Source organism: Corvus brachyrhynchos, unplaced genomic scaffold, assembly GCF_000691975.1.
Source record: "Corvus brachyrhynchos isolate BGI_N302 unplaced genomic scaffold, ASM69197v1 scaffold43, whole genome shotgun sequence".
Lineage (NCBI taxonomy): Eukaryota > Metazoa > Chordata > Aves > Passeriformes > Corvidae > Corvus > Corvus brachyrhynchos.
In genome coordinates this window covers 711657-723435 of record NW_008237353.1, presented here as the reverse complement: position 1 = coordinate 723435, position 11779 = coordinate 711657, and the positions used below count along the sequence as shown (strand labels likewise).

General features: G+C 42.0%; 1 protein-coding gene and 1 long non-coding RNA gene across 2 annotated transcripts in view; one reads left to right on the top strand and one right to left on the bottom strand.

Annotated features, from left to right (window-relative positions):
• The window catches only part of LOC108445813, a 29077-nt gene extending 25074 nt beyond the window's left edge, over positions 1–4003 (top strand). Inside the window, exon 5 of the long non-coding RNA XR_001860792.1 lies at positions 3664–4003. This is a non-coding gene — a long non-coding RNA (uncharacterized LOC108445813). The remainder of the gene's footprint in view (positions 1–3663) is intronic.
• Positions 4004–10887: 6884 nt separating this feature from the next.
• Positions 10888–11779, bottom strand: part of HIVEP1 (human immunodeficiency virus type I enhancer binding protein 1) — a 71412-nt gene continuing 70520 nt past the window's right edge. Inside the window, 1 exon segment of the mRNA XM_008630925.2 lies at positions 10888–11775. Coding sequence (XP_008629147.2) covers positions 11463–11775 — 313 coding nt within the window. The 3' untranslated portion in view covers positions 10888–11462.

Genomic DNA, 11779 nt, shown 5'->3' with positions numbered 1-11779 from the left:
TTTTCCTCTCCCTCCCCTTGCTTCTTTTTTGGCATAGCTGACACTATATGGTGCTTCTCAAACTGGGAATCTGGTCTCTTCAGTGTCTGGATTATCCCTGAAATGACTGGAGAAGAGGAGGTTCTACAGACTCCTTTTGGCTTGCATAAAAAAAAGGGGCAGCATTCTACTTTTCCTCCTGCCGATTTGTAAAATAGAGCCATTAGTTTTCTGTATCATTATCCTGCCTGACTTAATGAGCCATTCTTCTCAAACACTTCACATTAACATGTTTATGTATTTGCTTGCCTGGCTGGGTTCTTAATAGCGTGCCTTTGGTTCAGGTGCTCCCTGAACAGGGAGCACAGGCTGCTCTGCCAGGCTGCAGGAAGCCCTCCATTCACTGCAGCTGTGTGCCCAAATTATGCTCTGTGATTGACTGCTTTTGGGGCAATTGCTCAACAGTAATAAGAAGAACTTAGATAAATTGATATTTTTCTACAGAACCCATTCACACTGTGCCTTGGAGAGACTGGAATCAGTCTCAGCAGGATATCTTAATCTAGACTCTACTCCTAAATAATCCTCCTGCTAGGATCTTCAGATAATACTGCAGAAACAAAACTGCTAACCTAGAATGTGGCTACGGAGGCTGATGCAGGGGGTACCAATAGGTTTGGGGGATAACCCTAAAAGTAAAACCATTTTAAACAAGATTGGTAAGCCAATCCCATCCTTGCCAGAAAAGTGGTGTCTGATCTGACTTATTGACTCTGGCAAAGCCTCTTTCCAATGTCTGGCTTATTTCTTTGACAGATGTTAGACAATCTACACCTGCAGAGCTTTTCTTCTCTCTTTTACCCCTGTGCTGGGTAAACTGGAGTTTTGACTGAGGTAGCAGCCACAAGAAGGCAGGCAGTGAGAGTAAGCCTATCTACCATACCTACATGGTTGAAAGCTTCCTGCGAAATTGGATTAGCACTTAAATGTTGTGTGACAGAGCTTTATGTTCCAGGTTTTGTAAATGTTCTCAAGGAAAAAGGAAAAAAATCACTCCTCAAACTCTGTATCATTTGGGGACAATTATAGCATTGCCAGATTAATTACAGTGTTTCTACAATGCTCTCCTCTGATTCCACTATTAGAACCCGGCAGAAATCAGAGTCTGTTTTGACCTTTATTCAGAGCCTCCTGTTAAAGTGACTTTCACAACAGAACTCAATTTGTCACATTTTATTTGTACTTTAATTTTATTATTAACAGATTAATGAAGCTGGTAATGGGTTTCCCGATGCTCCCTTTGGAAATGTGAACTGTGTCCCTTCCTTACATCAATCTGCCGTCAGCAGATGAAGTGCCTTTGCAAAATGCTATTAACAGTTACCAGAAGCAATTAGTCAAAATAGCAAGTCAGCTTCAAAAGGAGAGACTTCAGATTCCCTCAGTGCGTTAGGAAAAGCGCATTAGTAGGATTTAGTCTCTCCAGCAGCCACAAGCTTTAGGCCCTGCAGTAGGTGTCTGGGTTAATGACACATAGAAATGCGAATGTATCAGACTTTAATTTGCTTGAAGGAGCAATGCCAGGTTAAAAAAAAAACAAAGAAAAGAAAATCACTTTCCGGTGTCAGTAACAGCAATCCCCATTGTGCCAGAAATGCCCATGCTCTGTTGTAAGGTACTGTCTCTGCGCCAGCCTTAAAAATCCATGAGCGAAATCCTGGCCCTCCTGAAGGCAGCAGGAGACTGCTTGTGACAATGCTGAGGCCAGGCTTTGTCTTCTTTGTCTTAACTTTCTGGCCTAAACAAATATTTGAAAAGTATTTCACATCACCCTCCAAAGCACTAAATTCCACGCCCTTCTCAGACAGCTCTCTTTTTTGTGCTGTGTAATTGCTAGTGAGACACATGCAGCTTCCAGCTCCCCTTACCCCCCTGGGAAGTGGTGGTTTGGCATGATCATTATTCTGACAGCTTTACTGTCTGGTCAGTATTTCACAAGGAGGGGCAACCCTGCACATGGCAGAGGGGGTTGGAATTAGATGATCTTTAAAGTCCCTTCCAACCCAAGTCATTGTCTGATTCGATGGGGCTGACAAGATTGCATTACCATGCACATCCAGAACATAAGATGTGCTAAGTAAGTAGTCCCTTGTAGGAGGAAGGGAGAGTCTGAACCCTTTTGAGGAACAAGGTAGCACTGGATAAAAAGCCAGCAGTCCCTAGCTCCTTCATCACTGCCCTGGATGAACTGACAGGGAGGAATCTGGGGGAGGTGAAGCATCTGGTATAATGACCTACATGCTCAGCAAAGTTTCAAGCATATGCTGTGGTATTCCTACTGCTTTCCAGATTGGACATACCAGCAATTGCCCCCCTCCTCTTTCAAATGCTGGAAAACTATGCCATCCATCATTATTTCCAGTGCATTTCTAAGTACATGTGTATTACATACACTGGTCCAATTAAAAGGGGAAGGTCACAAAAACAACAGAAATTCCACTGATACTGAAAATAAAAAAGATTATCCATTTGTCCTCAGGAATGGGCAGTGAGGTTTCTGTTTCTATGCTGAAGGTTAATATTTTTCATGTCATTTGGCCACTGTTCCTTCAAACCCAGTCCCACCTCTGCTGCATGGTTGCAGTGGCCCTGACGGCTGCCCAAGCTGCATCAAGGGGCAAACTTTGGGCTCAATTCACATGCCTCTCACAACCCTGCTATATGCTGATGCTCCCACAATGGAGGTTTTTTTTTGGAGGCAAAGAACAACTCAGTACCAGACCCTGAGGACATTTTTCCTCAAACAGCTGAATCCCACCCAGGGACTTGGACAAACTATAGTCTGGATAAAAACCATCACCCTTTATTTTGCCAATTTAATCATTTTTTGCAAATTTAATCATTGATTAAGAATATGCAGATCTAATGATTTTGCTGAGTGTTTGCAGAGTGTATTCCTGATGGATGTTCTTTCCTCCACTGCCTTCAAGTGAGTATTCACAGTGCCTAAGGTTAAAACGGTTTATTTTGCCCTCCAAGTGCAGAAGGATACTAGAAGAATTAGAAGTCCAGGACTAAAAATAAACCTGGCACAGTTCAGTCTAAGATATAAGAGCAGCACATCCCATCTTCCTTTTACATCAGCTTAATGACAGCAAAAGGACTGTCCTCTGGTGCCTCAGTCAGCTCATTCCACTGATTGGAGGAAGAGCTTCCTGAAAAAACACAATGTATTGTTTAAATGTTCCCATAAAAATGGCCTTCTGACTATCCAAACACATTGTCTGTCGTCGTAGATCAAGCATGGCTCTTACTCTTAAACATAAGGATTAAAAGGCGTCCATTAAAAGGACAGTTTAAAATTCTATTTTAAAAAAAGCTCAGAAGCTTAAAAGACTAATTATTTGTGTAATCTTCAAGATCAAACGTTGCTGAAATAAAGACTTTAACTCTTTCATCAGATAAAACCTGTGTGCAAAGATTGCAAGGGGAGAAGAGACTATTAAGATAACCTAGTTTGACCTCATGACCTCAGGTTTTGACATTTCACTGGTACAGGACCCTTTCAGTTGTTCATGTAGCTAAATGGAAAATTGAATAAAACCATGGAGGATGCAACAGACTACATAAACTTGAAAAAACAGACCACAGGTTTTCATGTTCCTTTAATTTTTGTGTTTGTAGGCAAGGCTCAGTGCTTAAAGGGGTAGTCCCAAGTCCTCCACTGATGCAGTTGGTGCAGGTCTTGCTGAAGCTCACAGATGTCATTTTTCATCAGATGAGGATCTAGCCTGAGGAGTTCCCAACTGCAAGGGAGAACTAAGTAAGTACAAAAGTGCAAATACTTAGAAAGGACAATTTGCAGAAGTCTCTGGGTAAACTACATTCCCAAAGTCTCTCTCCATTTTCTTCTTTTTGTCCTACTTTTTATGACAAGTGCTTAGGTTTGTGTTCACCATGCCAGTTTTCTACAGGACAGGAGGGAGAAGCTGGGACACATTTCTTTGTGTGTGTCTTTTCTAATCTGTTTGAGCTGTCTGATGTCTTCATATCTAATACATTCGGGATCTTTGATCGAGTTGGAGGATGTCTCAAGGAGTTATGAAAACAGGATATCCACAGGGGAGCCAGTTGCCCAGTCCAGCAGAATTAATCAGCATTAGCAGTGTGAGCTCTTGCTCTGAAACACTGTAAATAAGAAAAGCATCATGGATCATTATAGGTATGGGAATAAACAAAGAGGGAAACAAAATTTAAACCCGTAAGTGCCAAAAATGATTTCTGCACCACCCACTTGATTTTTTGGTGGAGCAAAACTGTCTGGTGTCCAGATGAAAACATGACTTCTGTTTTGCAAAGAGGCACTGTTTCAACATTTGCTTCTGTTCTGGCACCTAGACTGTTTTTGCAAACCAGGGACACACCTAACACTGGGTAACAGGTCTGAAATACAAGAGCTGCCTTCCCGTGCCCAAACAGCCCAACAGCCTGGTTAAAATGCCGTGCTCTCCCTGGCTTGCTCTGTCTTGCAGCTTGGTTTATCTTTCCCTCTCTCTTCTCTCCTGGCCTTGTTTCTGCCAGCAAGTGCCTGGCCAGAGCACAGGAGCTTGGAGCAGCCTCCTGGGAAGGAGGTGTAACTAATGGAGGTGACCTCTCACCCAGGGAGCTGAGGGACATTGCCTCCCTTGTTGTGTAGTCTCTGGCTGATGAGGAGGGAGCTGGTGCAGCACTAGAGGATGGTGACTGAACCTTCCCTGGCACCTCTTGGGCTGAGTGGCAGAGACTGCCACCACTGCAGTGTCGGTAGCTGAGTGTACAAGAAATGGGCATCACCATCTCCTCCTCCTCCTCATGCTCGTGTTCAGGATGAAGCCCTTGTGATTGGGTTACAAAGGATACGGTCACTCTGGACATAGTATTCCTGAAAGATACTACCTTGTTAGATCCTGTGCAGAAGAGCTGGGTGCCAGAAGGGCAGCTGCTCGCTGGGGAATGTTTGAGGATTACCAGAATCAGAAGCTGTAGTAATTTTCTGTTCAAACAGGGAATTTTGGCTTCTTGTCAAAATTCCTTCTGATTTGTCAAAAATTTTTGTCAAAAGATGCCTTTTAATTCTTCATTTTGACTTGATCTGCTTTGATCATAAGGGATGGGAAAGGCTAAGTGTCAAGATGATGGCTTTCTACTCAGGTGTCTCAGGTCTGGGTAGGTGCTGTTCATAGAATCATGTTTGAGCTGGAAGGGATCTTTTAAAGGTCATCTATTCTAACCGCCCTGCAACGATGACAAACTCCTTTTTAAAAATTTGCACCTGTGTGAGGCCCAGCACTGAGCAAAATCCCTATTGGTGCACCTTGTCCCTGTGCTCCTGGGAGGTGGGTGGATGTTCTCAGTGATGCTCCCTCCACACTGTGTCTCTCACTGCATGTTTACGTCCAGGGATCACTCCTGCGTTCCACAGGCACTCCGTGAAAAGCCCTTCATGAAAGAGGGGCTACAATGGGGATGAGTCCTGTGCCAACAAGTGGGCTCTGAACTCACTTCCATGTCTGCCACTGGAGCAGGAAGATGACGGGGTGGCGAACGGCTCCTAGGGGTCAGTGATTTCAACCAAGAGCTTATTACTCATTATACAACATGGAACTGTCACCTGTGTCAAATGCTGTCCTTCTCAGAAGGAGGAATCCAACTCTGGGGTGTTTAGGTACCAACACCAAAACACTTTAGACCTGAATAACCTGAAAATGGAACTTCTGAAGCCCAAAAGGATGTTGTAACTGCCTAAACTCAACAAAAAGAGGAAATGCTGGGGGCATTTGACTTTACAAACAGCCTTCAGCTGGCCTGTTTCCAGCACAAATGCCTCACGCATGGTAATGGATTTCAAATACACTAAAGAGCACAGCCACAAAACCAAACAAGCCTTAACATTTGACCTTATTGGGGAAAACAAGCCTGCAATTACCAAAGAAAACTAAGCATGCCTAGATAATTGACTCATCTTAGAACTCTAAGTTTTGTTTCCATGACTGAACCATAGGAATGTAAAGCCTTGCCATCTTTCAGCTAGCATGGTTTCCTTAGATCTCATGGAATATCTGAAAATCACCAGTCACCTCCTAACATTTTGAATAGTCTGTTCAGTATAAAGAGGAGAAATGTACAAACAAATATAAATGGCAACACCACCTTTTTTTTTTTTTAACATTCCTGGAACAAAACATGAACATCAAATCAATGCATTACGGGCTGTTACACCCTTGTTGCTGTATGCTTATCCACCCACGGACATTCCACATAAAATTACTTAATAATCAATTTGAAGTACTTTAAAGTAGCTTGTTTTCATCTAAAGTCAGTAACAGAATCAGCAGTCCAGTGTCTAGATCTAAGACAGTGGTCTCATCCTCAAAGATGTAAGCCAGAGATGGTGTTAAGTCTTTGGTGTATCATTTAAAGACCATCTGTAAGTGCTGAGACTACTTACAGGGAAAGGAAATTTCCCTAAGACATGGGAAGACAATTCTAGCCATGTTTTTTTTTTTAGTCATTCATAATGTAACAATTAGAGACTGGCCAGAAGTCACCTAAGATGGGTGACATGGTTTGTATTAAAAACCAGGAAAGCAAGGAAAGGATTCCCTACTATGGGATGGTCATACTGGTCTCAGAGGAACTTTCCATAGGAAATGAAGCAGTGGCCCATCAGATAAGTCAGCTGAAGGTATCTTGAGTGAGTACTCTCAATTGTGGATTGTTTGGTTTCCATGGCTCTTGGCAAGTCACTTGTGATAAAACTGAGGATTTTAAATTTTGTTTTCATGAAACTGTCCCAATGTTAAACACATTTGAAGGGCAGTTTACAGGTTTAAACTACAGTGTTTATGAAAGCTTAGTGAGGATTATCTTGCAAAAAATGAGGACTTCTGGGGTAAGTTATATAGTGATAAATTAATTTTATATTCTGCTTAACCACATGTCAGTAAACTCAAGGTGAGATAAATCTGTTAAGAAACCATACAGAATGTTTAGCTAAGTGTAAAGCATGGTATGTCTTTGTTTCATGGTACATCTGTGGCTTAGAGGTGGGCCATACTGTGTTCAGCCTACGTAGGTTATCTGAGATGAAATGCATGTGATGGGCACTTGAATTTGTAAGCAAAACACTGCTATCAGACTTTCTGGCAGGGGACTGGCTGATATGGAGCAACTGTGGGCTGCTCTAGCCTCAGGGCACAATTTACAGCAATCTGAAGCTCAGAAAGAAAGGCACAAAAGTGTGCACAGCAGCAGTAACCAGTGCAGGGCAGAGCACCCCTGGACCTATGAAGTTAGCTTTATTTCAGCTGTGGTCCAGAAGCTGGGAGTTGCATCTGGGGATGTAATGCTACAGTCAAGAGATCTGAGGCCAGGTACATTGAATGTGTCTGTCTCTCGTTTATTTCTTGACCTAAGAAGTGACAGGTAGGCCATGCTGTAGCTTATTAAAGCCCCAACAGGAAACACAGACACATTTAATAGAGTTCATGTTCCAAAGCCATTTTTATTATTATATGGACACACTGCCTCCAAAATCAGGTACCCACATCCCCAGCAAACATCATGCAATGAGGAACCAAGTGAGGCCTGAGCTGAAAGAGCCACAGGCCACTGGTCGTTTCTTTTTCTAGTGAGCGCTTTTGGCAGATCACAGGGAAGCATCTGCACGGGTCGCACAGAAGCTGACCATGCCATGTCTGTGCTCTGGCTGTATTTGTAGCCAGCCTTTAGCTGGCACCTGCTTGCACCCTCCTGATGGGAATAGGTTGCGAGAAGATGCCAGAGTGTGCCTGGATACACTGAAAAGCAACACTTGTTCTGGCCTTTTAACGTTTAAACAGCTGTGCTGGATTTGCCAGAGGGTGTCTGACAGATTTGTTAAAAATTGATCCCTGAGTAAACAGCCCAGTGTTATTTACTCCAATTCAGCTGTGATAATTCACACCATCTGAAGAGCAGCCTAATGCTGCACTGGCAGGTCTCTGAGGTGTTTGCTACTGCTTTGAACAGAAGGATCCTTGTGGCAGGGGGAATGTGATTTCCCAATCACTCATGACTCTAGACAAGACAATAAAGATACAATATAATTTAAAACAAAAGGAATTAATTCAGAATGAAAATGTAATTGCTAATGCAGTGGTCACAGGCTTGTGCTGATGCAGGACACCCCTGTGTGCTGACACGTATATAGATGTTGGTTACAAGCACTAACAGACGAGAGGTACAGAGTTTAACTTTCTCTCAGGTCTTTCTTCCTTGTTCCTGTTGCTCAAGCTGTAGAGGCACCTCAAGGAATATCCATTTGGAAACATCCTAGAGGGAAGGGAAACAGTGTAATATTCAGGACCACAGTCTTCTAGAAAACTGTGATTTCCTCCAACCTTGGTTTGAACATTATATATATCTGCAACTACCTGCCAATAGTAGAGTTCCTGCCTCAAATGTGGCTTATCTGCTTTGCCTGGGTAAGTGATGATTCAGTATCTGTCCTCAGATCTCTTGACCTGCAGCTTTACATTCCCAGAAGCAACTCCCATCTTCTGGGCCTTATGGCTGAATCAGTGCCCATTCTCTTGGTCCTTTCTCCCTACTGTCCTGATATGAACTTACCCAAATGATATGTCTTAACATTCCTCTTTATGACATATCTGTTCTCATGTCATTCTTACTCTTCAAGATATGCTTCCATCTCTTGCCCTTGATGTCTTCAAAACACCTAGAATAGAAAAGACAGATGTAGATCACCCAATTCACCAAGCTGAATTTTCTGTTAAATTGGAGACTTCCTGGAATTAATCCTGAACAGAATATGAGAGCACAACAAATTGCTCCTCAAGTATGTATTTAAGATGTGTATACAGTAAATCTCTGGAGTTTAGTAAAATCAGGACTTAGGGGCATGTGCAACAGCAATTTCTTACCTACTGCTGCCTTATAAAAATCAGAGAAATGGTGGTAAGTTGTGATGGCATTCAAAATTCCGGAGATAGTTTTATTTTGCTGTAAAGCTATCTGATTCTGTCATCTTTTTTTGGTCACGCTTTAGACAAATATGCTCAAATTAATTATCATAGTTCTATTTTACTGTTAGGTGTCCATTTCAAAGGAGCTAAAACTAATGCAAAATTTCCCAAGTTCATTAACTGCAAACCATCACCTGATTCTACTCGAAAAAGCTTCAGGCTCTCAAAGCACATGTAACACAGCAATGTTTCAGTTCTACCTTTGGCTGGTTGGGGTAATCTCACATAGATATAAATGATAATGATACAAGACACATTGACACCACGCTTATAAAAAGAACATACAAACACACAGTGACACTTCACACAGGGGTTGCACAAAAGACACTCACAAATTTGAAGTCCGGCACTGCGGGGAGCTGAGGACTCTTAACTCTCATTAGGTTCAATGTGAGTTGAGAGTGCTTGGTGGTTCGGGTGCTCAGGCCCTCAGCGAGGCTCTGCACATTCATGTCAGATGGGAGTAATTTCTCCTTCCTACTGTGTGTGTTTCTAATTGCAGGATTACTACAATTGCCTGATAATCACAAGTAATAGAAATGACTTTCTGGTACTGAAACGCTCTTTCTGAAAGTTAATAAAGCTCATTCAACATCGCCTACAGTTTTACAACACACTGTAATGGAACAATGTAATGAGCACAATGTAAGTACAGTTCAAAAGCCAGTGTAAAGTTAAAAATGGATCTAGGATAGTGCTGCTCTTGAATATGAGCAGTGTAAGGTATGAATTACTTCCTTGAGATGGATACAGGAGTTAATCTGTGAACAATGCAGCCCAGCTCACATTCAAGTTCACTCCCTTTTTTTTTCCAGATTTGCTTCCCATCCTTTTCTTCCAGTTGTTTTATATGTGCTCATCCTTGTTAATTCCATAAAGGTGATCATGCTTTTAATTTACAACTTCCAGTTTCCTACTGGAATTTTGTTATTAAAGGGGTTATAAAAACTTCTGTAACAATGTGATAAAAGGACACAGCAGGAAACCAACTCTACTTAAAAATTACAGCATGAATCCCATGTCAATTTGAAACTTCTAGGAATGTGTAGCCCTGTAAATTGTCAGAAGTGTCTCCTGCCATAATTGGAACACCTCAACAATCCAGTGATAATTCTACATTGTTTTCACTATGTGCAAACAGAGGAATGGTAAATTTCATTATGCCAGGATCCATCCATTCTTTGTATGCCCACAGTGACAGGTTTGTTGTTAAAACAGCCATATTAGCTGTGTGTGTCAGACTTCTAGTCCCTTTTTCTTTCTCTGCATGAGTAACACACAGTTGTATTTAGGGAGAAAATGGCTTTGTCTACCTGTAAATGAAGATCACCTGAAACACAGTCTTGTAAGAGGTTGATGGTAATCAGTAATGCCAAACCCTCATTACAGCAGTGGCCTTTTCACCAACTGTATGGCAGATTTTGCAATTAACACACAAAGAATTATTCCTTTCTTGTGTAACAACATTTTAATGTCAGTAAAAAGTGGTTTTATAGTTCAAGATTACAAAAAAAAAATATTTCATCTTGACCCTTTTGCCATTTTCCCCCAGGCAAGTCTTCAAATTTTAGTTAGGAAAAAACCACAAGGTGGATGGATGCTTGCTCTATGGAAAGCTGAGGGACTCCCTCCCCACTCTGCAATTGCCAGATGTTTAGAAATGGAACATTTTTCTCCAAGTAAAGCCTGATGAGTTGCTCTCTCTCCCATGGCAGGTGAAACCACAGGGGCTTTTACCACCACCAGATCCTTTCAAGCTGAACCAGCTGGAAGGGCACTGAAAGGAATGAGTTAAGCACCTCTCCAACTACCGGGCTGCATCAAGAAGGCACAACATAAGCAATGGTAAAGTCAGTAAACAAAATTTTACTGTAATATTTTGTAACACAGATACTGTATTTCTCTTTGAAGTGTAAAGCTACCGTCTTACACAAGAAAGATGGACAGACCCTTTTCCAAGACTAATATGGATACAATAAATATGGAGTTTTACATACTAGATCTGTACACAGAAACTTTGTCCCACAGCCATAAAAATTTACATTTAACAGTGCAACATATAATTTAATCCTTTATTTATCTGACATAGGATGTTTACTTACTAAACACAAGCAACTACCTGGTTTTAATATACATATTTTATATATATATATTTTATATATATTTATTCAACAATCTGTACAGGTTTCTAAACATAAAACTCCAAAAGGCACAATCGTCTATACAACATGTACAAAAATGGCTGGAGCTGACAAGAAACAACAATTATTGGTCAAGAGTTCATGATTGCACGAAGATTAGTAATGGGTTTGTGTCAGAAAAATGTGCTTTAAGGAAAGGAAGGTTTGCAAAGAAACCTGCAAGTGTTATTAAAAAAAACCCAAAAAACCCTAAAAATAAGAACACAATGAAAAACAAAAACTAGGTTGCTATTACAAGTCTATCCTCATCGTCACTGCTGCCATCGCTAAACTGCACCGTGTTTTGCCGCCGGGGGGGGGCGGCTGGCCTGGGTACCTGTCTGTCCGGGGTGACAGTTCGGTGGACTGGGGACTTGGTTAACGTGTTGGGATTCACCTTGGAGCGGGGCTCTGCCGGGGCAGCCCTCTTCACTTGGAGAGCAGGGAGGTCACGCTTTGGCTTGCTGGGGTTTGCGAGGTCAGTCTTTTCAGGATCAGCTTTCCCCGGGCCAATGGGGTTGGTCAGCGGGGTGGGCTCGGGATGGCTCTTCCCACTGT